This window comes from Gymnogyps californianus, chromosome 27 (assembly GCF_018139145.2).
Source record: "Gymnogyps californianus isolate 813 chromosome 27, ASM1813914v2, whole genome shotgun sequence".
In the NCBI taxonomy this organism is placed as follows: Eukaryota; Metazoa; Chordata; class Aves; order Accipitriformes; family Cathartidae; genus Gymnogyps; species Gymnogyps californianus.
Genome location: NC_059497.1, coordinates 6,222,857 through 6,249,954, shown reverse-complemented (window position 1 = coordinate 6,249,954; position 27,098 = coordinate 6,222,857). Strand labels below are relative to the sequence as shown.

The 27,098-nt window shown below is 55.6% G+C and overlaps 2 protein-coding genes across 2 annotated transcripts in view; both read left to right on the top strand.

Annotated features, from left to right (window-relative positions):
- Positions 1–27,098, top strand: part of LOC127026358 (guanine nucleotide-binding protein G(i) subunit alpha-3) — a 378,524-nt gene that overhangs the window by 108,979 nt on the left and 242,447 nt on the right. The gene's annotated exons all lie outside the window — the stretch shown is intronic.
- On the top strand, positions 1,182–26,699 carry ADORA1 (adenosine A1 receptor). The gene is made up of 3 exons (XM_050911557.1): positions 1,182–1,197; positions 1,600–1,984; positions 26,066–26,699. Exons 2-3 carry the CDS (start codon positions 1,644–1,646, stop codon positions 26,697–26,699), a joined length of 975 nt encoding a protein of 324 aa, XP_050767514.1. The 5' UTR covers positions 1,182–1,197; positions 1,600–1,643.

Sequence of the window (27,098 nt, the reverse complement as noted above, 5' to 3'; positions counted from 1 at the left end):
AGATGGGGTTTGGGAGAGTCCCCTTGCCCCAAATCTGAGGTCGTAGCTGGTCCTGGTCCCTGCAGCACTCAGATAAACCAGCCCTGCTCCTGGGGAGCGACTTACACAGGACAAGCCTTTGCAGGAGCCTGGTGCACACCGGGGAGTCCCTGGAGGGCTTGGCTGGTTCAGCTCCACCAGTCCGATCGAGCCCCCATTGCCTCTGCGCTACCCAGCCCAGGGGGGAAATTTTGGGGGTGGCTGTTTTTCCCCAGACTTCTCCTAGGACCTTAAATAGCGTCCAGTCCAGCCTCACCACCAGTTTGGGGCTGCTATTCCTCCACACGCCTTATCTGGAAAGATCCTCCGCCTGCCCCAGCAGCTCTGTTTTCCACCGACACAGCCTCCCGCACAAGGGATACTGCCAGCCCCGTGCCTTCGCCCCTGCCTGGCATGGGGTGCAGCCCCACCCCAGCACCCAGGGGTGCCGTTCAGAGGATGAAGGGTGCTTTGGGGCTCACCCCCAACCCACCCGATCAGTGATTTTGGGTGAGACATTGTCAGCCAGAGTCCGGGTGAGCACCCCAGCTCTTTGGGCTGGTTTGGGTCTGACTTAGGGTGCCGGCCCTATCCTGGGGCTGAACGCGGAGGAGCGGCTGCTCCGTGCCCGGGTGATGGGCTGGGTCCTCGCTCACCCCGAGCTGAGGCTCTGCCTCCGTGCTCGCCTCCCCTCCCCGGATCCTCTGCTCACACCCGACCTCAAAAACCGGTTTTGGTGATAAAACCGGGACCCGACCCGTGTCGGGAGCTTGGGGCTGGCACTGGCTCTGCTGCTCCCCTCCGCTGCCGCCTCCCACCCCGCTCACCCTCCCGGCCCTGCCACCCCCGCCCGGCTACCCACCCCTCCCACCCTGCCCCGGTTCTTCCCGGGCTCGGCGAGCCCCAAATCGGGTCAGTCGCTCTTTAAACGGCTGGAAGGCTGCACCATGTGATGCTCCAGCTCCGGCTGGGAGCTGGCAGAGCCTGCGGGAACCGAACGGTGCCGGGCAGCGGGAACCGAGCAGAGCCCCGCTCGCCGCGGCGAGCCCGGTACCCAGCGCTCCCGAGCATCTCTCCGGCCGCCCCCCAGCATGCCCCCCGCGTTACCCTGCGGGTGAAGAGCTCTTGCTAGTTTGGGGTGAGGGCACCCCAAAACAAGTCCTCGGCTTGCAGGACAAGGTGAGGTGGGTTGGGGCCGGGCGGGGGCAGGCGGCTGCTGCCGGTGCGAGGTTGGCGGGAGGAAGCAGCCCGGGGGGGGACGCGGAACGGCGGCTCCGCTCCGGCTGCATCGGCCCCAGGGGACTCTGGCAGACGGCCCTGGGGCGGCCCCGAGGGGCGGGGGGGCTTCGCCGCTCTCCCCGGGGCTGACCGGCGGCTCCCGCTCGCCCTGCAGCTCCGGGAGCGGTTGTAAAGCGGGATGGAGGTGGGTGCAGGATGAGCCCCGGGGGGGCCGGAGCCCCAGGAGACGGCACAGACGGGAGAGGGGTGGGTTTTTTTCCCTCCCCCCCACCCCAGGCTCCATCCCGGCTCTCAGCGCAGTTAACGATGCCAGTTGCTAACTGCCTCCCTGTGCGTTTGCAGGTGACCGAGGGACCCCGGCGTGAGTGGGGGGGGACCGGAGCATCATGGCACACTCCGTCTCAGCCTTCCAGGCTGCCTACATCTCCATCGAAGTCCTCATCGCTTTGGTGTCCGTGCCGGGGAATATCCTGGTCATTTGGGCTGTGAAGATGAACCAGGCGCTGCGGGATGCCACTTTCTGCTTCATTGTCTCGCTGGCGGTGGCCGACGTGGCCGTGGGGGCTCTGGTCATCCCGCTGGCCATCATCATCAACATCGGACCGCAGACGGAGTTTTACAGCTGCCTCATGGTGGCCTGTCCTGTCCTCATCCTCACCGAGAGCTCTATCCTGGCGCTCCTGGCCATTGCCGTGGATCGATACCTGCGGGTGAAGATCCCCGTCAGGTAGGAAAACGCATCGGGACCAGCTCTGTGGTGGGTTAAAAGGGAGTGAGGGTGCCCCAAACTCTTGAAGAAGCACTCAGAGAAAGGTCTTCCTCCACGCTGCCTGCCCAGGCACGTCTGGTAGCAGCAGCAATTGGGACAGGCTGGGCTGGGGGGGGTCCTGGAGCCTCCGGCAGCTTCACTTGGGGGTTCAGGGGAGTGCTGGGTGTGCAAGCAGAGATTGCATTGTGACAGCCGGCAGGCAGGGCAGGGCAGCCCCTCTCGGGGTCCCCGTGGCCAGGACAAAGTGTGTCCCACCGCACATGGGAGAGCACCGGCAGGGTGCTTCAGGGAGTGGAAAGGGGATGATAGATTCGTCTTCAGCCCAGGTTTTCCCTTGCCATGGGGAGCCCAGGAGCCCGGGCTTGCATGCTCATGGACATGTGGGACACAGCTTTGGGATTTTGAGGGACCAGAGGTCACAGCCCGGCACATCTTATGGGGCAGGCTCACCCAGGAGAGACCCCTGGCTATGGGGCTGCCCCACAAATGACTCCTCTCCCTGTTTTTCTCCTTCTCATCACCTGTATCTGTTGTCAAAGCCAAGCCTATAGCAAATACCATGCGGCATAAAAGAGGGGGATGCACTTTATTTGAACTCTGCTACTCCTGGAGGAGATATTTAACCGCTTTGTGGCCGGCTCCCTCCCCGCCGGTGCGGTGCTGCCGCCCCTAGGGCTGGGGGGAGGCAGGGGACCGGGGAGTGTCAGCGAGGCTGGAAGGGGATGTGACACCCGGCGTCGGTGCCGCTCGAGTGCAGCCCGCTTGTCCCAGCTCGGCCCCTCGCTGTGCAGTCGCTGTCGCTGGTCCCCCTTGCTCTGTCCGAGGACGTGCTCGGGCTGCAGGGACACCTTTGCCAGGCTTGTTGGCTCTGGGAAGGCTCCCGCTGCTGAGAGCATTGCTGGAAAACTCAGCTCAGCCAGGACGGCTGAGCACACACCCAGCTCGTGTCACCCCACTGACCCCTTTGCAGTTCAGACATGGGTTCCAGCCCGTTTGCTGGAGGGGTCCAAGACCCTTCATCAGCACAAAGACCCCCCAGAAGGGACCCAACCCCCTTGTGTTAGGTGCTGCCCAGATCCCAACGGGTGTAGGACCCTTCCCAGGGCAAGAATCGCCTTCCCGTACAGGGAGACAGGGATAGGAGGCACCTGCATCGGGATCAACTGACTGCTCCGGAGTGCTCGGTGTCCCCAGATCCACTGGATCAGGCCAGAGATCTGTTGCTTTGGAGTTTTTCCTGCAGCCATGGCCAGCGGAGGCTGCTTGGTGAAGGAGCGTAAGGCAGTGGGGGGGGGGCACAGGATAAAACCACAGTCCCTGCCCACCCCCTCCCTGTCACACACTATTTCGCAGGCTGTTCCCAACTTCCTTCCTAAGTGTGATTTTCCCAGACTGAAAAGTCCTCGTCTTCCAGCCCGTCGGTGTAACCGAAGTGATTCTCACCCTGTCATTGCTCTCGGTGCTTTTTTGGTCCTCCTGCATCCCCTGCACGGTGGGGATGGGTTCAGGTGTGAGAGTTCTGCGGCTTTATACATAGCAACACTGCCTAGCTCTTGTCAGTCATTTTTCTAACAAACCCAGTCTTTTTTCCTCCCTTGCTGCCTCTGAGCATCAAATGGGCCTTTTTGGGGAGTTTTCTGCCCTGAGCCCGGTAGCTTTCCTGGGAGCAATATTAAGTTAGAGCCCCTTATGCTGTGTATAGTTTGGGTGGGTTTTTCTCACACAATATTGACCCTGAATTTTGTTGTCCCGTTATGTGCCTGAGCACTCGGCGTCATGAGATTTTTCCTCTGACTTTTTGTAGCCTACTTCAATATTGAAAGGCTTCGTAGCCTCAACAGGAAGGGTTTGGCTTCGCCAGCTCTCCTGTTCGCTTATCCCTGGATGTTTCCTTCTTTCCCTGGCGTGAATTCCCGGCAGTTGGCAAATGCGGTGTTTTTAGGTGATTTTGTGCCCTAGACACAGCAGCAGCAAAACAACATTGGAGATCGCAGATAGGACAGAAGACTCCACTAAAGAATATTCTCTGAATCTGAAATGCCTCAAGTTTCTCCCAACCTGTTGCTAGGTGCTAAAAGATGATACTGAAAACATTTTTACAGTGCTGACAGCTCGAATCGCGGCTTTGTGGTGTCGTTCCTCACTGCGACGCCAAACCCGCCGGTGTGCAAATTGGTGCTGGGTGCTGAGAGCCTGCGACACCTTCGGCGGGACTTGGGTCCCTGGCGAGACACGTGTGGCCACTCGTGCCTGGGAGACCTCAGGGAGAGTTGCTAACGTCCCTGGAGGTCCACAGGCAGCAATGACATCCAGTCCTGGGCGGTGATGGCATCCCACAGGGATTTGCAGGCAGGTGGGGAGCGATGTGGGGGGATCTCTGCCTCAGGCATGTCCCTGGAGCAGCCAGGACATGGAGCAGGGACATCCCCTCCGGCATGTGGCTGGCCAGCATCAGGCACGGAGGGGACAGGGTCAGCAGACAGCATGCACACTGCAGCCTGCTCCTGTGCCAAAGAAAGTCCCCCGAAAAGCCTGGCATGAGGTGGACACTCGCCAGCGTGACCCACACGTGGCCTGGCGTGGCCGAGGGTCTCTCGTGGGCTGTCGTGCACGGGGATCCCCCACATCCCCAGCCCCGTTATCCGTTTGCAGGCAGCCCTGGTTCTGCAGAGACCTGGGGAGAAGGGGCAGCGGGGAAGGGAAATACATTGCATAGAGGCAGCCGACAGGAACTGGGAGCAGCAAGGAGAGAGGCTCCATGCATCCCTGCTCCGTCCTCGTGCCAACCACCCCGCAAATGCAGTCTCCTCTCCAGGGGTCCCCAGCAAATCACCACTTGCATTTCGGGTTCCCTGAAGGGGTGTGCAAGGGTTTCCATGTCCCTGTCACGTACTGGCCAATTGGGGTGAGAAGCCGATGGGACTGTTGGCTGGGAAGAGTTGTCTGAAGGAGAAGCAAAGTCACCACTGTCCAGGCTTTCTATTAGGCAGAGCTGGGACTGGAAGCGCAGCTTGGCAGGGAGGGGGGAGCATGGTACATCGCAGCCCGGCTCCGGCTCCCGGCTGCCCACGCACACGCCAGCCCTGGGGGCTGTGAGCTTGGGGGAACAACCTACATGTTTGCTCCTTCTTCCAGCAAACACGTGGACCCGTCTGCTGCCCATGCACCCGGCCAGAGAGCGAGGCTTTGGGGGGATCGGGAGCTTTGCAGCCCCGGGGGTGGGTGTTCGCTGGCAGCATGTCTTGAGCAAATGGTGCCCTGAGACATTTGTAATGTGTCTCAGGATGGCAGCGGGAGATGCCCAAGTGGCATCCGATGCTCCGTCTTGGGCATCCTCCTCGCTCCCACGGCCGTGTTTCCCATGGACACAGAAACACAGTGGAACGTGAGCCACCTGTGCAAGGTGGAGGCAGGTTTTGCGGGATGGAGAGGGGTCTTGCATGGCTCTGAGTTGGCATTGCCTTCCTCCTGATCTTGGAGGTAAATGCAGTGCACACCCAGCATAGTCAGGGAACTGGGATATCCCACCAAACCCTCTCCCTCTGCCCCAAACCCCCGGGTAGCATCCCTCCTGGCTGCTGGGGTCTGAAGGATGCTGCCTCCCCCCAAGGGGCCTTTTCTCGACTATGGAGGGATGCAAGAGCATCACTCGGGTTGAGCAGGCTGGAGCAGAGGGTACCACGCTCCCCAGCCTCCACAGGAACCACTCTAAACAGCTGGAAACCACCTAAAATAGGTTTGCTGCCTTCATGCTGGCAGAAAAGCTCACATCTCCCCTCTCGCGTCCTTCCTCCCCACCCGGCAGCAAGGCAGGACCCCCGTCCTGTCGTCCCCCCCCAGCTGGGCGCAGCGGGGTCCCCCAGCCCAGCCCAAACTTCCCTCTCGCAGCCACGCTCAGGGAAGACGAAGTAAGTTCAAAGGGAGGGGAAGCAGCTGGCCAGGGGCGTCCGGCAGGAACCGGCCCCTCGGCATCCCCGCAGCGGCGGTTGGCGGCAGGATGCCGGAGGGGACGGTGCCGGAGGGATGTTTGTGGGGGAATGCAGCTCCTTTGGCGCCAGCCTCCACTGGCTCAGGGGCCCCCGTCTCTGCTCTGAGATGCTGTGTTGGGCTTTTTGAAGAGGGCTGTGGCAGAAGGAGCTGGTGTCCTTAGGACACTCTGAACCACAGCCCCTTGGCCAGGGATGCTGGATGCACAGATGCAGGCCGGTCCTGTCTTGGCATGTCCTTGGGGGTCCTCACCTTGTCTGCTTCACTTGGACCACCAGCTCTTTCCTCAAACATTTTGAAAAGTGTGCCAGGAAGATAAAAACTGGAGAAATCTACTGGTAGCAAGAGCCCTTGTATGTGGGGTCTCTCACTTGACAGCAGGGACCTCCACCCTCTGTGCCTGGGCCCCAACATCGAGGTGCCCCCCCCAGCCCTGCCCTTCCCACCCTGCAGCGTCCCGAGGAGCATCCCACCAGGACGAGCTGCATTTTATGTTGCTGAAGGTTTCAAACACACATGTGAGGCTGCAGAGCCATGGAAATTAGACCAAACCAGGCTGGAAATTGCTAAAATGGGGGGGCAGGAGGCCGGGGCGCAGCAGGGGGAGGGGGAGCCCAGGGTAAAGCAGGGTCTGTGGGTGGCTCTGCAGACAGCGCTGGCATTCTCCGATGGTTCAGAAGTGCCCTGTCCTGAGCCTTACGAGATAAAACAGCTCAGGGATGGCAGGAGCATCCCTCGGCCCTGGACTGCAGTGCCTGCCAGCCAGGAGGTGAGGAGGACTTGCAGGTAGCCTGCGACCTCTTGGCTGGAGCCGGCAGGGAAATGGGGAAGCTTTCCTCCCTTGACCCTGCTGTTTTTCAGGCTCCTCTTGCCGGGATTGCAGCGCTCTTTCCCCTTCTCTCCAGGCCTGCCAAGGGCCGCAGGCGTGGGGCCAGCTGGGGCTGGGTCACAGGGAAGCCTAGGAAATCTTGTCGCCCTCAGCCAGCTGGGTCGTGGAGCAGGCCACACGTCTGAGATGATTTTCCCCCCTTTCCTCTGCTGAGAGTTCATGGAGGGTCTTGGCAGGAGAGCGATGGGCCCCCCACTGCCATGGGAAGGGGGGATGAGGAGGACGTCGGGATAAGACCCTGCTTTGGCCCAAATTCCCAGGTACCAAAGCACCTACGGGCCCATGGGAAATCTTTCCAGCATTCCCAACACTAAGTGCCAGGAAACCTCCCCGGACACTTGGGCTCTGAGACCCAGCAGATGCGTCCAGGATGGAGATGGGGAGGTTTTGGACCAGGCTGGGATGCCTGGTGGCCCCAGTGCCTGTGGGAGCTGGTCCCTTGGGGACAGTACCCGCTGAAGGAGGGAGGTGTCAAACCGCATAAGCAATTTTTCAGGCTGGCACGAGGGTTTCAACCGAGAGCAATGGGATGAAATTAAGAAAAGGAAATGTATGCTCCATCTGAGGGCAATTTGCTGGCCAGGTAATGGGTTTCACGTGTCCCCAGGGAGGCAAGCGTGACCAGAGATGTCTCTAGCCAGCCTGGCTGAAACAGCAGACGATAAGTGAGGGCAATGGTGAGTGATTCTGTCCAGCCAGGCAAGTGAATAAACCAAACCGTGGCTCTTCCGAGGCTTATTTTTAAATTTGGAGGAAACATTTCAAAAGCATGCAGGTGACTCAGAGCCGGGAGCGTGAGCTCGGAGAGATGCAGGGGGGGGTCTCGCACCCGGGAGCTCATCTAGGTTTCTTTCAATCTCCATTAGTCAATGAAAAGACGCCATCCATCCTTACAGGCCCTGCCCCTGCAAAAGCAGACTGAATTTCCAAGGAAAACGCTCCCATTTTTTCCTGAACCGGAGAAATTTGGGGGACTGGCAGGTCTTTGCAGCCACCTCTTTTGTTTCTTCCCTTGCTGCCCTCTGCCAGGTATATTTTTAGCAAACAAGGGTGATCTACGGAGACCTTCATTCCCAAGGAACAGGCAGATCTGAACCAAGGATGGAGAATAAAAGGCAGAAATCACAGTCCAGAGAGGTTTGCTGGAGACTTCAGGCTGTTTCCAAGCTGCAGTTTCCAGCACCCTGCACCAGCTCAGCATGTGGGTGCTAAATCAGAGCAAGCATTTCACACCGAGCTCTGCTTGAACCAGATCTGGGGTGCACAGACGAGCTGTGCCGTTCCAGGACCAGGAGCTCAATTCTGGTGTCACCAAAATACTCAGAGCCTTGGAAATGGGAAGGGATTTACCAGCAGGTTATATTGGTCTTGAGATCCTGGTAAATACCCAGGTGAGCCGGTTTTCAGCACGACTCTGTGATCTGCAGAGTAATTTTCAGCCAAGAGCATGCTAAGTCAGAGGTCAAAGCCACGAGGGCTCTTCCCTCGCTGAGGGGGACGTCTGGATTAGGCTTGGCAGGAGCACACACAGCTGCTGCCGCAGTGCCGTGAGACGTTTGCCGACAGACGCAAAATCAGGTCACTCGAAAAAGCTACAGACGCTGCCATGCCGGCCAGAGAGAAGCGGCTTGGGCTGTAAGCTGTGTCCCTGGCTCCTGGGTTTTTAGGGAAAACACTGGGGTTTGCGGGTGTCCCCCTCCTTGGGATGCAGTGAGGGTCTGACCGTGGGATGCTCTGTTCTCAGTAGCACAGAGGGAAGGGGAGATGAGCAGTAAATCCTGTGCAGGGATGCTCCAGACTTGCTGATATTTGGGGTTATTCCCAAATTTTCTGGATTAAAAGGGCAAGGGGAGATGCATGGCCTCCAGAGACCCTGGACAGGCTTTCTGGGTAGCAGCACCCAGTCTCATCCCAGCCCTTCTCCTGTATCTCTGAGCAGGGCGAGACGTGTTCCCGTGCTGGGTAATCTGCCCAGGTTATCATCTCGCCCTGACCCCGTTAGCTGTGAGTCGACATCTGTCTCCTCAGCAGAGCTTACGTCTGCCTGCGTTGCGCTGCAGGGCAATGAATGAAAACCAGCTCCTTCTTGCTGGTGTTCACTTGCTACACCCCAAAATCATGCTCTGGGATTATTTTCATTGTTTTTTTCCCCATTTCTACTGATTTTCAGGTTAAAACGTTGACCCTTGACAATGCATCACCACTAAATTTGAAGGCATGTTCCCAGCAAGGGCAATAGCACATTTGCAGACAGGGAAACTGAGGCACAGAGCAGCACGGTGGCTCACTCAGGGTGACTCCACCAGGCAGGGATGGAGGCTGGGGCGCAGCAGGTATGGAAGCTGAGATACGCTGGGACAGCCTGGCTTTGCTGTTCATGCACTGTGCAGTGATCAGCCGGTCTTATGTCACGACTGTGCCCAGGGCACCCAGCAGCCAGGCTTCTCCATGATCCCAGCCCATGCCATGCTGATCCATGCAGGAGTAACTCAATGAAACAGGGTTATCCAGGAGGCCAAATGGTCCTCCTGGGCTGCAGGTCCCTGATCTGCAGAGCCTGGAGTCAAGAACACCAAAAGTCACTCTTGTCAGCAATCGGTCCTAATTAAAAGTGACAGCAACTCCATCCACTGAGAGTCGAAAGGGGCTGAGACACAGCTGTAGGGATGATGCCCTCGGCGAGGGGCTCCTGCCCATGAATGGGCAGGGAACACAGACATCAAACCAGGTGGAGATGGGTGGATTGAACCCAGCAAGGCTCTGCCACCTCCATAGCAGTGATTCAGGTGTGTTGGGCACCATCAACCCAAGAGGGCCTACTCTACAAAGCGGGCAGATGGGACACTAGCCAGCTTGCATTTCTTCATCCCCTGGCACTATAAACTGACCATGAGGTCCCCATTGAGCAAAAGGTGAGGAGCACCAACAGCCAGGGCCACCTGGACATGGTGGGATGGATAGCGAGGTGTCTTCAGTAAGTAAGGTGAGGTCCCTCACTGCAGGTGAGTGATGGTCCTGTGTCCACGGTACAATAGTCCGTCAGACCCATGGTTGAGCAGCAGAGCCCCAAAACCACCTGGGAACACCCAGACAGACTGTCACGCTTCCAACAGCACCACTGAGCACTTCAGAGATGGTTTTCCCTTTTCTGGAGGGACTGGGATGTTTCCAAGGGCGCTGGGTTGGTGGAGGTGATGGTGATGCACGTTGGGGCTTGGTGTCCAGTGCCTTCCAAGGACCCCGTGCAGCTGCTGGCAATAAGACAAGTGAAACACCCTACAGAAGGAGGCTCTGCCAAAGCAAAAGCTGCTGATTCAGCCTGCCCGGTCCCTGTCAGCCCAGCCTGGCCCTGCAGGCAGCATGTCAGGAGTGAGTCAGGACCAGCTCAACGTGGTGTGTGCCGTCACTGCAGCCATCCGGTGCTGGAGCTGGCTCAGGGCATGCAGGAGCCCTTTGATGGGGGGTCCTGGGTCTTCCCCCACCCCGGAGATGGAAGAATGTGACTCCAGCAATGGGAGGTGTCGTCATCACCTGGTGTTTACAGAAACGGTCCCACCTCCGCTCCACACCAGCCAGAGCAGGCGAAAAAGCAGAAATAAGTGACTCACGGGGTCAGGGCTGGGTGTGCAGGCAGGCTCAGGCACTCCTCTGCCACGGAGCCGGCGCCAACCCCCTCCCCAGTGACCGGCTCTGGAGCTGCAGGCTGGTCTCCCTGTCATTGCCCAGCCCTTGGCACATGCATGTGGTATCTGTCTTGCTCTGGTTGGGCATGTGCCAAATGGCCACCAACAGCCAAGCTGCCCTCAGCTCCTTTTACACCCCAGGGTGCATCACAGCATGGTTTTTCTAGCCCATTCGCGGTGTTAGAAGAAGCTTAACTGTGTCTTGAAAGTGCCAGGTTGACTCTGTTGACCAGAAAGGGGATTTTGGCCATGAGCTTGCATGGGAGACAGCTGGGACAAAGCCCACCGGACTCTTTTCAAAGTCTGATCTGGAGGGACCCCCAGACCCACAGCTGCAATTCGCAGTCAGTGAGGCCAGACCCAACAAGATCTCCTGTCTAGGACATCTCAAAGCAGCTTGTACCCAAACACAAGGGACTATTGGACATGGGGATGTGCTCTGAGGGGACATGGCAGCCACCCGACTGGGTGGCCTGGGACCTGCAAGTCCCTGGGCCTCCAAGGCAGAGCAGGCAGGGCTGAGCAGAGGCTCAGGGATGGGGGCCATGGAGCTACTGCATCCAAATGGCCGTGCTCAAAATCAGCCTGACAGCGGGGACGAATGATTCATCCCAAGGGGTCACAGCGTGAGCCTCAGCATGGAGAAGGGGTTCAGCGGGACCAGTTGGAGCAGACGTGAGTGAGTCAAGAGGAGTCTGACATTCAGAAAGTTGGCGTATTGGCGGGTCTATATTCTGGTGTGGAGGCAGAGGGGATAGAAGGGTCACTGCAGCACAAAGAAGGATGGAAAACAGGAGGAAAACATGGAGGAGGCACCGTGGTGAAATGACCTGGGAGATGAGTTTCTTTGTGACACACACAGGAGTCATTTCAGAGTGGAAAGAAACTGATGAGCTGGAAGAAAACCTCTGGCTGGAGGAATGACAGGGAAAAACCCTGCAGGGTCCTGCCCACAGGGATGTGAGGGAAGCCCAGGTGTGAATCATGGGGGGCTGTGGTCCCTGCAGACAGCAGGACATGGAGCATGGAGGAGACCACGCAGGTGAGAGACGCCTGGGAGGGATGGAGACAGCCTGAGAGACTCATTCCCTTGGGGACAACAGCACCATCTCAGAGCCTGGGGAAATGACAGCCAGCACAGCTGAGCTAATACAAATGGCATTGGTTTATCCTGGAGATAAATTAATGATTTTTCAAAGTGATCCCACCAGACGCAGCAGGGATGGACACGGGAGCTGAGAGCTGGGGAGAACCCAGCGTGTGGGCTGCCGATGGGCTGGGAGGAGCAGTCCCAGGGAGCTGGTCCTTTTGGGACACATCTCATCTGAGGTGACCTGAACTTTCAGGCCATGAAATGGGAAACCAGCAGTCCCAGAGGCTGTCTGGGCTCCTGGCAGGGAGATGCCTTCTCTGGCAGTACAGCTGCCCAGCTGCCGGGGCAGACACGCGGCTCTTGCGCAGGATGCCCAGTTGCAAGAAAGAGCGATTGATGCTCTCCAAGGCGGCCACAAAAAAGCCCCACAGCCAGTGGGGTGTCCTGCAGAATAGCAATGAGCTGAGCACCCCCTGCTCCGCCAGCACCCAGCCCCACTGCAGCCTGCTGCTGGGCACGTAGCCGCCTTTCCAACCGGAGGGCGGCTGAACGGGCAGATCTGGGTATTAAGGAGACATCATTGGTGATGCCATCAGCAAGAGAGTATAAAATAACCCCAAGGGGTTGAGATCCTCCTTCCTATAGAGCACAGGCAGCAATCGCCTATGGACTAAGGGCCAGATGGCTGATGGGGGGCAAAGAGGGGAGAAAGGACCGGTTTTGGTGATGTAGGGCAGTGCAGAGCAGGATCAGCCACTGGAAAGTTTTGCGGCATCTGGGTTTGCCCTTCACTGCACTGAGCCCGGTGGGACCCAGCAGCTCCCCCTTATGCCCTTGCCCCATGTCTCGCTGCCTTTTCCATCCCTCCCTCCATCCCTTCCTTGCCTGGGCTTTGCCCCCCCGGGCACTGAGCAGGGGACCTCTTTCAGCAGCCGCCACAGTCTTGGGTGGTTTGGTTGGATTTGTGTTAAGAACAAAAGTCTCTGTTCACAAAAAGGAGCTGGAGGAGGAAAGGGGATTTGTCCCCCAGCCCCGTTCCCTTGTCTTCCTCGCCAGCCTCCGTCCATGCTGTCCCTGAGACCAGCCACGGTGCTCTTGCATGCAGGCCCCTGGGTACCAGCGATGCCCGAGCAGGACTGCAGGGACAGAGAGGCAGGCAGGTGACATCCCCCAGTCCTGGACCCTGCCTGGGGTGACAATAACACCTTTCCATCAGTCCTCAAAGGAGGGCCAGAGCACAGAAAGCCGGGACATCGCTGGCATGGCTGTCTATCTGCCTTCTCTGGGCCATTTCTCTCCCTGCATCCATAGACTGGGATGATTTTTCTTGGCCTCCTTCAAACAAGGGAAGTGCCAGCTCCTGGCACCAGGGATGCTTTCTCATTCAACTCAGTTCATCTTGCTTCACTTGGCGTGTCACAGCCTCCCTCTGCGACTCAGTTTCCCCATCTGTTCACAGAGGGAACGAAGCTACAAACTCTCCGAAAGCACCAAGAGGCTGAGAAATGCTGTCTCAGACATAGCCATAATTAGCACAGTCTTGCAGACTAAATTATTTCTCTTTCTTTTCTGCACTGATAACAACACTCAGTGACTTAAACCTTGTAACACACAAAAATGAAACATTCATTTTTCTCAGTGCAAACGGCTCTGTTTGCCTGCGGCACTGAGCGGTCGAGACTGGGAGAGAGCTTAGAGCACAGCCCACGTCCAGATGGACACGGCAAAGCCTGCGCAGAGCCAGGCGGACGCCCGCGTGGGCGCAGGTGAGAGGGGTTTATTTTAAGGGAGATCATCCCCCACTTTCAGCGCGGCTGGGACACAGGTATTTATGGGCTCAGAGAGGTCTGTTTGCTCAAAGGCAGCTCAAGGTGCTCTGACACCAGCAGCCATCCCGGTTTTGCTTTTACACCCACTCCCACGATGCTCGCAGCATCAGCGATGCAGATGGCCGCCCTCCGTAGGGCCATCCCCTGCCCTGAGTGCCACAGGTCCAGCCACAGCAAATCACCTCCATCTCCAGCAGCCTGGGGACCTTCTTGCATCACTGCATGTCCCTTGTGCACCAGGGAAAGGGGATGCTGGGTCCCCCACAGGCTTCACAGGGAGCAGCACAGTCCTCGTGCTTGGGGAGGACTCGATCCTGCCTGGTCTGTGCGTCCTTCATCTCCATGCCCTGCGCCAGCCAGGCTGTCTGGGCGGACTCAGGCTATGTCTGCTCATTGCTCCTTGCCTGGATTTTACTGCCAGAGTAATTAGGACGATGCACATGGTGTAATTTATGCCCAGCTGATGCATTTTGCTGCAATTCCTGGTCTTGGGTCTCAGCTCTTTCTCTCCACCATCCTGATGGAAATACTGAGCTGCTTCCTTCCAGGCAACAAGGTCAATCAGTTTTCCTCCAAGGGAATAAATAATCTTTTAAATCTGAAAGAGGAAACAGAGTTTGAATAATAAACTTCAGGTTTGCTTTGCATTCGCACTTTTTATTTGTTTTCCTGGCAAAAGATCGATTCTCTGCGGTGAGGGAACATTTGATTGCGGTGTTAACTGGAACCTTCACTTTCAATTTGGCATTTCATTTGGCTGATCAAGATATATAGATCTGCACTGGACAGATTCATCCCAACATAAATAACTTAATGGCTTGACACATATGTACTCTGATCCTCACTTCTTCCATTTTTATGGTGTTGTGGAGGGGTGAATAACACAGGTTTTACTCAAGCTTTGTGGCAAGTTGTGTTTGGACAGAAGTTGAAAGTCAACTATAGCAGGAAATGGCATCTCCAAAATGATTTTCACTAATTGAAAGTACATATAGCCAACTCATTAGCAAAAAAAAATTAAATTTATCTAGCTGCTTTTTGCATTTGAAATTGATCTTTTAATCAGGGGAAATATGCATTGGACAGAAGATGCTGAACTGGTTGTTTTGGGTTACCGTGTCCTCTGAGGTTTAGAAACAGTAGATCTCATTGGCAGTCCTAATTCTCGTTTAGACATTGGGTGGAGAAAACAAACTCCCTCATTTTGTAAGCTTCCAGCCAGTTTTTCAGTCTTGAATGTACTAATCTTTAAACCAGGCTAATTGCAAGAAGGGAAATGTTCCTTTGCAGCGACAAATTGTGCTATGAGGGTCCTGGACAGCAATAACAAGTTGTAGCCTAAGAAACTGAGGAGTTCAGTTGTTAACTGCAAAATCAGGAGTTGGGTTAGCAAGCAGAAGTGTAAAAAACGAGAAATTAAAAGGCAGCCGATACTAATCTCTTGTTCCAGCTGTAATTTAAGATATATCATTTTCTGAAGAGTCCTTCTGCATTGGAGAGATAAAGACCCACCTCAGCCCTGCTTCGTACCTGGGTTAATGCCTCTTAATGGGAGATGCTATCTCCAGTTTCCTGCCTCCCATTTCCCCAGGGAGCAGAGCTTGATGTCCTGTTGAACGCAGATGAAATGCCAACAGCAGCTCTCAAGACCCCTCTTATTTCCCTTCTAGTTGGTATCTCTAATCTGCTCCTGCCTTTTAATGGCTCTTGGTGCTTTTCAGACTCAACCTGGTTGAAGGTCTCCTCTGGGTACCAACTTGTCCTTTGTCACGGCGGTGACACGCAGGGAAGGACGGTGGCACTGGGCAGCCTGCCCTGGTGCTGTACAGATGGCACCAGGCGCTTCCTTAGCTGGCATCTTCCTCCTAGCACGGCCGGCTTTCTGCAAGCCACAGCTTTTCGTGGGATGGAGTATGAGCCACGGAGGCTCTTGAAGCCCAATCACACTAGGCATTCTGTATCTGCCATCTCATTTCAATTTCTCATAGAGCCCACATTTGACAGATTTGGCATTTTAAGTGGGTTTTAGAGCTGCCTTCTTCCTTCGTCCTCCCCTTTTCCCCCTCCCTTCTCCATTTTGGGGGCTGACTTTCAGAGTCCTCATTTCAAAGAGGTTCTTTTGCATAAAGAACAAAAATATGCAATGCATAGAAAAATTCAAGTGCAGTATAAACAGTAATTGAAAGAACACTGCTTTTATCCAGCAAAGTCCTGGATTTACACTGAAGTTGCCTTTTATCCCTTCTCCTTTGTAGTGCATGAGTACATCTCCTTGACTTCTCTAATCACACAGTGACACGCAGAGACACGCAGGATCAGCTGCTGAGCCAGGCCTGGGCAATCAGCTCCCAGCTAGTCGCCACGGCAGGGGCAGGGCTGATGTGCGAGAGCCGTTGAGGTGGCCAGATCCACAGGGTGAGGCATGGCTCCTGGCCAAGCACACTGATCTCCCCATCATGATGCTGGGTGAGAAACGCCTCCAGCACGGCTGTCCAGAGAGGGATGCACGTGGGTTTTGAGCGGCTCCTCCTGAAACCTTCTTGCCCTGCAGAAATTGTCTTCTGCTGGAGGTGGGGTTGCTCCCAGTGTTAGAAGCGGCTCAGCCGTGTGATGGAGGGGGGGCGTGCAGGACCCGCCCTCAGACTCAGGCCCGTACTCCTCTCCAAGGAGATGTTCACACAGCAAATTTCTATTTTTGACAACAAAACTTTTTATACACTAAAAATGTCCAGTAAACTTATTGCAGAAGGGTAATGCTGAAAACAAGTCCATCATGCCCATCACGCTGTCCATCAGCGATGCAGCCAGCTTTCATAATTTCACCCCCATCTCTTAGGGACTGGGCTGTTCCTCTCTATGTGGCCTAGTTCCCAAAGTCCTGGAGCTGTAGAAGAATCTCAAGTTCTGTTTCTTTTCTCTTTTAAAGCAGCACTTCTCATGCTTTGCATTGCAGAGAAATGCTCAAAAATGCTGCTGCCTGAAACCAGGAGCCAAAAGACAAGAACATCACATTTTTTTCCCCCAGTTCTGAGATTCTGCAGCTCGTTTCATGATTTTGCAGCCGTTGCCAATAGTGTTAAATCATTTCCCTCCCACCTACCTTGGGGTCCTGGAGGAAGAAGCCAGCGATCCAGGAAAATCCTGGAGGGCTGTGACCACACATGGTGGAGCTGGGAGGGAGCCCTGGAGCTGCCTGGGCGCAAATCTATGGCTCAGTGCAACTTGTACCCAATTGACCTGGGACACTGGGTGCACCCTCAGGACTGTCACACGGCAGCAGGAGGGTGACACATCCAGAGCATGGCCACCTCGGTGCAGGCACTCAGCGCCCTTGGATGCACTCAGTGCTGCCCACAGCATGAGGCGGTGTCACGTCTCCTTTGGGGCATGAAGGGTCTGCCTGGGTTTAGAGGGCAGCACTTCCTGATAGGCACAAATTAAATTATCATTTCCATCAGGCATCGGATGCCCTGGGCATCCCCAGCCCCCTGGCTAACCCCCACCCACCCACATTTGGGATGAGGGGGCTGAGCACCGGGTGAGCACTCCTTGCCGAGAATTGCTGCTTACGCAGTGACAGAGCACTTGAACGTGTCAGGATCCAGCCACAGGCTGTAAACCAAACCCAGTTTGAAAACAAGATTAACTTTATGTGCACAAAGGATTTATATTTGCTGCTGGGGTGAAGGATGCTGCTTGAAGGATATGAGAAAAATTGCCTTTCTCATTGAGCAGCAGCGGACAACACGCGCTCCTTTGCCTTCTTTGGACAACAGCAGTGTGTCCTCCACACCCAGGGCAGAGCCTGAAAGGGAAGGACGTGTACGAGTACCCCGTGCTTTCCATCCTCCCTCCCTGCTATCTCCAGCTCTCCCATGCTCCCCCTTCCCCTTGCAGCATCCTGTTGCAGCGGGAGCTGCTGGGATGCCCAAGGGGAAGCCGTCGGCACCAGTCTGCGGTGGAGCCACCGTGGAGGTTACTCACATCCCACCTCTGAGATGAGGACAACTGGGCAAGTGATCTGAAAGAAGCTCTGCAGTTACTGGAAGCCTGTGTTTGTTCCCAAAGATGGGTTGTGACTCATCACCAGAGCCCGGGGAGTCCAGTAGCACAGACATCCCGAACGAAGCAGGCTGCAGAGATCCAGCCAGCAACTACTTCTCCATCGAGGCCAGGAGCAGCCCCAGGAGGGGTGTGCAACTGCTTGGCAATGAACTCATCCAGGCTGGTGTGATGTTGTGGCTGCTCCTAACATCCCAGGGATCAGAGATGTGATAAGACAAGTCTCTTTGCCTCAGCAGGCAAAGATTTAACTCGATCCTCTAGCTGGAACCCAAAATAAGGTAGATTTAGACTCAAAAACCAGGTGGCCAGTGTGGGCGTGTGTATGGGTATTGGGCAGCAGGGAAAGAAGTCCTTAAGCAGCCTCATGAGTCTGTGCGTGATGCTGCCCACGGGAGATGCCAAGCTCAAGGTGGGCTGAGCTGTGATGTGTGCTTGGAGGCTTGGTCCCACCGAGGCTGATGGCATCAAGAGAGCAGCAGAGGTGGGGGGATGTGTCTGGCCTCTGGGTCCACACCGTGGACCGCTGGAGCCAGGGGAGGACACCTCTTCCCACACTTGTAGCCATCAGCTGGATGGACATCCCTGATGGACTCTCATGTTTTGTACTGCCAGTCTGGGGTGAAGATACCCTGGCAGAGCCTGGCTGCCCTGTAGAGGCATCGTTCCCCATTTCCAGGCATTTTAGCCCATAAAGCCCTTTTCTACCTTATTTCCCCTGCTTTTGTGGGGATGTTTGTGTCTGTAGGGCTGCTTTTGGATGTGCCCACATCCCTCTGCAGTCCTCAGGGATCCCAGGGTGCCTCCAAGGTCCCAGGAGATGTGTCAGGGCAGGCTGAACCCGCACCAAGGCAGCAGCATCTCCCCAGACCCTGTCTGGGGTCCAGGAGGGCTGCAAATGGTCCAGGTCCCTGCACAACCTGCTCTGACAAAGCTCAAAGCACAAAACCTCTTTTTTCTGTCGCTTTCTTGCCATTTGTTGGAGCTGTGGCCAGGTCCAGCTTCACCCACTGCTAAACGAAGCACTCACCAAAGCCCTGGGGACGCCATGTCTCGGTGTGTGGGGACCAGTCAATTTTGGCAGGATGGATTTGTTCTCATAAGCCTCATAATCACCCTCGCCTTTATCCATTAAAGAATTACTGGCTATTAAAAGCTGTTAGAAACATTCGGTGGACTTGCCAGCTGCTTCGTCCGGCCGTAGCTGCTTGTGCTTTGTAGTCACTTGTTGCAGAATAATTCCTACACAGAGAGCTACCATTTTAGGATGGTAAAACCAAACCCTGGACACAGACTGGACCAGGAGGAACTTCAGTGGGATGCACACAACCCAGTGCACTTATGGATCTATACACCCCCATGCACGTGCTTTTGGCCTCTCTCACGGTGAGGTTTGCATTAAGCAGCCTCGTGGCGTGATGCCGTCTCCTCTTGTTGCAGTGGAGGAGACCCAAAGTGTTTTGGGAGCAGAGGTCCTCAAAGAAAAAGGTTGGTCATGCCCAGCTCCTCTCTCTGCTGAGCCTGGGGTGCTGAGCTGCTGTAACTCCAGGTCACCACGTGTGGGCTTAGAAAAGCGCCAGCTGCCCGTAGAGCTGAGGCCACGCAGAAAGGACGCCACATGGTGAGAAAATCCTTCTCTGACTCTCGGGGGGGTGGTCCCAGCCCTGCTCTGCCCCTCTGCAGAGCGCTGCTCCGGCTGCGGTGGCAGCCGTGACCTCTGAAATCATGGCTCATTGCACACAGGGGACTCACAGCAGCATGGCAGGGAGGACCTGGCACCCGTTGGGGACATCTATGCCTGGAGCACCTCGCAAACTCCCAGCTTTGGACCTCCTGCTCCCACCTTTTCTTGCAGCACATGGCTCAGGGAGTGCCGAGCACCCTTCTGCTGCGGTCCTCTGGGCTGTCCCAGTGCATGCTCCAGACTGGGGCAGCTGGTGATGATGGGAGCAGGGCAGCCCTGACCCGGGCTCTGTCTCGATGGGTGCCAGAGAGGTGGAGATTTGGGATGCAGCCCCATCCGCATGGGTGGTGGGTAAAAGGTGTCGGTTCCCATCGGTGCCTCTCCTGCCGTGGGAACCCGCTGCAGCCCCACCGAAAGTGTGACCTGTAGAAAACCCATCGTTGTCCTCACCTGACTGTCCCCTCCAGCTGAGCTCTCGCTCACCCTGAGCAAACAGGCGTGGGTACGGTGCCAGGCGGGGCTTTTCCTCCTCAGCTCCTTTTAAATCAGTTCCTCAAGGTCACGCGAGGAGTCTGAGGCCAGGATGGTGGAAACCACCTTGCTGCAGCCACCTGGCCTGTCCTCTCCCACCATGTCCCCCTGTCACCTCCCGTCCCAGGGGCCTGCTGGCACTTCTCAGGTTTCTCCCACAGCTCAAATATCTTGCAGACCAACCAACCAGAGGTGCTGGGAGGGGACAGTGCACAGGACACCTTGGGTCCTCCCGGTCCCTTTGGAGCACTAGGAAGTGTCTCTGTGGTAGGACATCGGTGTCAGGCTGGAAGTACTGTGCCGATGGAGGCTGCTGGGCTATTTTGGTGAAGGACAGGGGCTCCATCACCCACCAACACCAATGTCCTTGCTGCAGAAAGACACACTCTTCTGGCTCACCTGAAAGACTCTCCATGGGTTTTGGACCAGTTTTTTATGTCTTTACTTGCCAGCTGGCATCTGACAAGCAACAAGTCTGGGATTTTGGGATCAGGACAATCCCACATGCATCCCAGAGGAGATGCTGATAGGGCTGGTCTCCTCCCTTCTGAGCATTTGTAGGAACAGGCTGTCATGGAGAGCTCCATCCAGCTACCAGCTTTGGCTGATGTTGGTTGACGTCTGTCCCTCCCAAGGCCACTGCTCACATGGCGATGCACCCACCAGCGGTCACAAACCCACATTTCTTCCAAGGTGGAAAACCAGAAGTGATGTGACTATGCGAGCAACATGCTGAAACGGTGTCGGCACCCCTCTGCCCAGGACATGCTTCCTCACATCACCTCCACCATTGTGTCATTGCCACCCGCCACCCCCATCCTGGCTGTGAGAGCTGCCAGGATGACGCAGGAGGGTGCGAAATGCCTTCGTGGTGGGAGCCACCCAACAGCTCAAGCCATGTTTGCAAAGAACGTGGGCCCATCACTAGCGTTGGCTTGCTGCAGTTGTTGGATGGATGCTGCCAGGAGTGTGAAGGGCTGAGTGGCTGGTGTTTGACCCCAAGGAGCCGCAAAACTCCCAGCTGTCACATAGGAGGGATGTGAACAGATAGGAGATGCCCTCAAATGATGCAAGGGGGACGTTGGTGCTAAGAGACATTTATGCCAATGCTAACAGACCTTTTTAGACATTTTAATACACCTTCAAATCCCTGATAATCTTCAAGGTTTTGAACTTAGGGTTTTTACCTAAATGAAGCCCAAAAGAGACCTGAAGGGAAGGAGGAAAATAGCCAAAGCAAGAGACTGAAGAAGGAATAAACTTTTCACGTCCAAGGTTAGAGGTGACAAAGGAGCCACAATCAGGGTTCCTCTGTCATGCAGCGTCCCTTCTGCAGCACTTCCCACCTTGTGCGGGTGCCCAGGGACCTCCTCGTCCCAGCCCTGAGCCACAGCTGAGATGATTGCCCCTGGCAGAACGCGGATGCCACTTTGCATTTCTCAGCTTTGCATTTCTGAGCAGCTTTGAACACCAACATTCGAGTTTTCCCACCCAGAGGCCTCCAGGACACTGAAAGATCTGAAGCAAAGATACAGCCAGGAAAAAGGAGCAGAAACCAAAATCGTCTGAGATCAAAGCACTTTTGTCTATAGATTTACAATTAGATCAGGACATGCTCTGGCTGCTTTTACTTGCTGTGTTCATAACACAGATGAGCTTCATGTCAGCTTGGCCTCCTTTCCTCCTACCATGTTGGCTCCAGCTTCATTTCATTAGCGATGGCCTGCCTTCATTAGTGAATTAATTCCCCAGGAACTGCACTGCAATAAACCCTACCAGAGCAAGGACCAGCAAAGCCGTGTCTTGGGGCTGGCTGGACAACTGCAAGTATTTTCTGGACAAAAAGGATATTCACAGAAATACTAAAACCAAATTTTATTCAAACCAGATCCGGAACCTTTGAAGCTTTTTCAACCAAAACAAGAGGAGATGTTTTGTGAGTGTTAGATTTGGATTGACCTGTGTGTTGGAGATCTAGGAAATGAGCCCTCGTCTCTCTCTTGGGGGACAGACCCCAAGACAAAAGTCAAATCAATAGAAATGCAATGAATACACTGCTCTCCATTTGTTTTCCGATGTGTCCTGATATGTTAGATGGACATGGGGGCTTTGCCCACCCAGTGCCAGACACCTAAAGAGCAGGTCCTGGCCTGAGGTGGGCTCTCTTGGCTGCAGCGGAGAGGGATGCAGAGGTCTGGCCACATCAAGATGTGGCAGAGAAGTTGAACCTAGTATGGGAATGACGAGCAAAGGGAAAGGAGGGTGGATAGTGTCCTTGGGGTGAGGGCCCGGGGAGCATTTCATGATCTCCTGGAGAAAACGGTCCTTAGCGTCTCCCGCAGTGACTCCAACCTAAGCCCAAGAAACTTTGACTGCAACGTCCTGGAGCATCCCATCGCGAGGCAGCATCTCTCCCTGGAGGAGCCTGCTCCATGTCTCCCCATTAGCTCTGTGCAGCCCTTGGGGACAATTTGTCTGCCTCCGCTTCCAACCATCACTTCTTGCACTTCCTCTGGGGATGCAAACAGCATTCTATCAATAATTGATATTTTGCCTCTTTGCATGATTTTCCAGACCCTCGAAGACATTTTTGTTCCACACCAAACCAAAGCTCCTGCCCATCCCATTTCACCGGGATATCAGTGAGACTGGACGGTTGCTGTGCTCCCTCCAGGCTCCTTTCTCCTGGCCTTGGCAGGGCATCCAGGAGGGCCTGGGGCGATGCCCATCTCTGTGGGGAAGGGATGGCGCAAAAACTGCCAGTGAGGGAGGGCAGGAGGAAAATCTAGCCATTATGGTCATGCTCAAAATCCCACAGACAAAGGAAACAAACCCAAATTGTATGATGACGGTGGAGACTATTATCATGGATGTTTTAGTCACAGCTGTTAATAAAAATAATAGTAGTAATAAAATTGCAATGATGTTAGCAATTGTTCCAATACTGATGATAATAATAAGATTATTTATTAATTGTGAGCCATTATCAGCATTTTCTAATGCTTCTGCCTCCCAGGCCCATCCCAAACTCCAGTCCTATCATATTAATGCAAAATGAGGTAAAGGAGAAAGGTTTTTTCTTCATGGCATAACCAAGGAAGAAACACGGGAACAGCAAAGTCTGTCCCTGACCCCTCTGCTAATTGCCCCTCACCAAACGCCCTGTGCCAGGGGGTTGAGCATTAGGTGGGATCTTGCATTTCCTTCCTTTAAGTAGAGTTTGCAGCCTTCAGAGCAGCTGAGCCGCATGAAAGCTGCATGGTCAGACCCTGTGGGGAGGAGAATTCAGAGCCATTTTATGGCTTTTGTCATTCCCCATGTAAGGCTGACGGGGGACAGTGGGCACCTGTGTGCCCCCGGGGAGCACGTTTCCCTGCAGGGTGCTGCAGCTGCCTCTGCCCTTGGCTTGTTGCTTGAAGGAGCAAAAGGAACAAAAGCCCCAGCTCCAAATGTTCCTGTTTTCTATGGATTTTTCAGGTTCAGCCGTGATTCCTGTGACCATGGTGCTCACGTGCAGGGGGATGCACGGACAGGCTTTGCTCTCAGCTGCCGGCTGCTTCTGCAGTGCCACGCTTAGACCTCATGGTGTGAAGAGAAGCGAGGAGCAGGGAGAGCCAGGTCCTGATGCTCGAACTGCTGTGTGTGTCAGGCCAGGCATGTGCAGCGAGGCAGCAGAGATGGATGTGCAGCAAGGAGGGATGGATATGGACCATGGCAGAGAGATGGATGTGCAGCAAGGAGGAGGGATGGATGCGCATTGAGGTGGGGGCATCCATATGAGGCAAAGAGGGATAGATGTGCAGTGAAGAGAAGAGATGGATGTGTATTGAGAAGGGATGGATGAGTATTGAGGAGGGATGGATGTGCAGCAAGGAGGGATGGATGTGCAATGAAGAGGAGAGATGGATGTGCATTAATGAGGGATGGATTTGTATTGAGAAGGGATGGATGTATGTGCAGCGAGGAGGACAGATGTGCAGCGAGGAGGAGGGAGGGATGTGCACTGAAGTGGGGAGGTGGACGAGCAGCTGGCGGCATGTGGGGTGGTTGCTCTGCTACGTGTGTGTTATACACTCTGGACCATGCAAGCTTGCGTGCGTCCAGGGACCTGAGGTCTGCACGACCTCCGCAGCTGTCCTGATAGCCATCTGCAACAACACGCAATGTTCTGGAGCTGCGGGGGGCCGGGACCGTCTGGGCTGGGCCCCCTGCAGCCGTTCCCCATCCCCTCTGCTTTGGCTGCAAGAGCGAACACTGCGTCCTCTGATCCGACTCTGGTTCATGACTAACAATGGGGTCTCAGTGCTCACTCTGTCCCACGTGCTCTCCCAACCCAGGCATGAGGGCAGGGGGAGAAGCGGTGGGTGCTCTGGGAGCAGCTCCATGCCTGGGTGCTGGCTGCAAGCCCTGGCAGGGTGTTTGGGGACCGCGGTGGCACTGCTGCTGCTCAGCAGCCTTGTCTCTCCGGCGACGGCTGTCGCACAGCTCTGCAGGGCAGGGAGCACTCGGGATGGCAGCACATTCAGCAAAATCAGTAGAAGACCCTAGAAACCGTCGGGAGCGGGGAGATGGGGCACAGCCTGCAGGGATTGCAAAGAGGGAAGGAGCTAGGGCGAGGGGGTTGGTGCTGTTATTTCTAGTGTCTCTCCCCTGAGCTGCTCGAGCCTGGGGAGGGGGGAGTGGGGTGTCACAGCTGGAAGGGCACATCAGCCCTCCCCAAGGACCTGTTATCAGTGATGTGGAGTGCACAGGCCAGCACACAGCCCCAGGGGACCCTCTGGTATCCCTCTGCCACCCGCCACTCCCAAGGACACCCCCACCTTTCCCTTCGCTTGGCCCACAGCGCTGGTGCTCTCTCACCACTCCTCGTCCTCCCCATGCCCCAGCTCTCCCTGCCCTGTGCCTTTCTCAGGGTCTCCTGCCCTCTCTCCTCCCCACAAGGAATAAATCACCCTCCAGCTCCAGCCTCGGCTCTCAGAGGAAACAGCAGCCCACGTTGCCACCTCCTTCCCACGGGACCTGGCTGCCTCCAAGATGCTGGGAATCTTTTCCCAGACCAGAGGGGGGTCATTCGAGAAAGCTGTCGGGGACCAGTGGCTCTGGACCCTCTGGACTCCTGGGGACCGATGTCCCCCCCTCCACCCTGCACCCCTCCATGCTCCCACCCTGACACCTTGCCCATGAGATGGGTCTTGAGAAAGGACCTCCAAGGGGGAGGGAGAGTGGGTTTGGGTCCTTGACTGTACTAAAAAGCCCCCAAATGCTCCATTTTTCCACCACAGGTAAAGGCTGCAGACATGCAGCAGGGAGCTCTGAGCATCAGGAAGGAGATGCAGGTTTGCCAGCCACCTCCACATGGTCCCCATGGCTGGGTTAACACCAGCAGCACTGAAAAACCCGGCAAACAGTCAGGAATACATTCTTTGTTCAATCGCCTCCGGTGGAAAGCAATAACTCTTGGGCTGTGAATCTTCTCGGCCTCCGAGGAGAAGCTTTCCTTTGAGGGCCAGGGGGGAAAATCAATCTAGCAGGCTCCACTTCCCGCTTGGAGAGACGAGCCCAGCCCCGGTGTACTCCCCAGTGGCATCAGGGAGGGAGCAGAGCCCAGGTGGAGCACGGCTCTCCTTCTCCTCCATCCCCTGGCACCGGCCCATTAGGAAAGAGGGTTTTGTCGATCGGCCCAGCACATTAGGAAATGAAACAAGCTGTGCCCAGAAGCTTCCCCAGGGGTCCATTACCACCGGCGGATCCTTCCTCCAGCCTGGCGGGTCCCAGGGGATGTTTTTGCTGGTGATTTCCTCCCCTGGCACAGGGCGAATTGTCTGGGACAGGGTGCCAGGATGGCTGGTGCATGGGGGGAGGAAAGGGTGACCTGCTGCTCTGGGTGTAAGGTGCTCAGATGTAAGATGGGCTGCTGGAGCAGCATGAACCCCCCCTAGATAGGACGGTTGAACACGCAGGCAATGCTGCAGGTTGCTAATGCGTTTCCTGGCTTGGCATCAACCCCCAGAGCTCCAGGATGATGTCTGAGGTCTTTGCCCACCCCTGGGGCCGGGGGTGGTGGTGGGAGACAGGGTGAGGTTCCCCAGGGCACATGCAGAGAAACCAGTCTGTTAACACATTTATCAGGACAAGCTGTTACCGATTGCCAAGGAAGGGAGTGAGGAGCATCATGCCATCTCAGCGTGGGCACTGCCACCCCACGTGGAGCAGTCTTAACCCCCAGGCAGAGCATCCCGCTTGTGTTTAATTCTTTCCTGCGGTTGTTGTCTCTTCCACAGGTATAAGAGCGTGGTGACACCCCGGCGGGCAGCAGTGGCCATCGCTTGCTGTTGGATCGTCTCCTTTCTGGTGGGACTCACCCCTATGTTTGGCTGGAACAATCTAAACAAGATGCGGAGGACTCAGGAGCTGAACGCCAGCCACACAGAGTTTGTCATCAAGTGCCAGTTTGAGACGGTCATCAGCATGGAGTACATGGTGTATTTCAACTTCTTCGTTTGGGTCCTGCCTCCCCTGTTGCTGATGCTGCTCATCTACCTGGAAGTCTTCAACCTCATCCGCAAGCAACTCAACAAGAAGGTCTCCTCCAGCTCCAACGACCCCCAGAAGTATTATGGGAAGGAGCTGAAGATCGCCAAGTCATTAGCACTGGTCCTCTTCCTCTTCGCGCTCAGCTGGCTCCCTCTGCACGTCCTCAACTGCATCACCTTGTTCTGCCCATCCTGCGAGACTCCGCACATCCTCACCTACATCGCCATCTTCCTCACCCATGGCAACTCGGCCATGAACCCAATCGTCTATGCCTTCAGGATCAAGAAGTTCCGGACAGCCTTCCTGCAGATCTGGAACCAGTACTTCTGCTGCAAAACCAACAAAAATGCCAGCACCACCACGGCCGAGCCAGGCAACTAGGAGCTGGGAGAGAGCAGAGAGGGGTCCTCCATGCCCAGCCCGGTCCCCATCTGGCCGCTGTTCCTGCTGTCAGGGGAAGGGGTAGTGAGGACCCAGGAGGGCTGGGTTCACCAGCCCTGTGCAATCCGAACAGCCGTGTCCCCCAGCCGCCCCAGGGGGTTATTTATTCACAAGCATTGTACTGTTTTGATATTGTAGCCTGCACTGTTCCTTTCCTTTTTTTTTTTCTGTTTGTTTTTGTTTTTCATTTTTTTAAGGGTTGCCAAGTATTTAAGGAGAAATTGTACAGACAAAGGCGCAATTTATCTTCATGCAAATAAAGTGAAATGATAAAAACTACCCAGGAGGTCCTCTGCCATTGATGGAGACCTCTGGCTCCCTGGAGCACGGCAGTCGGTG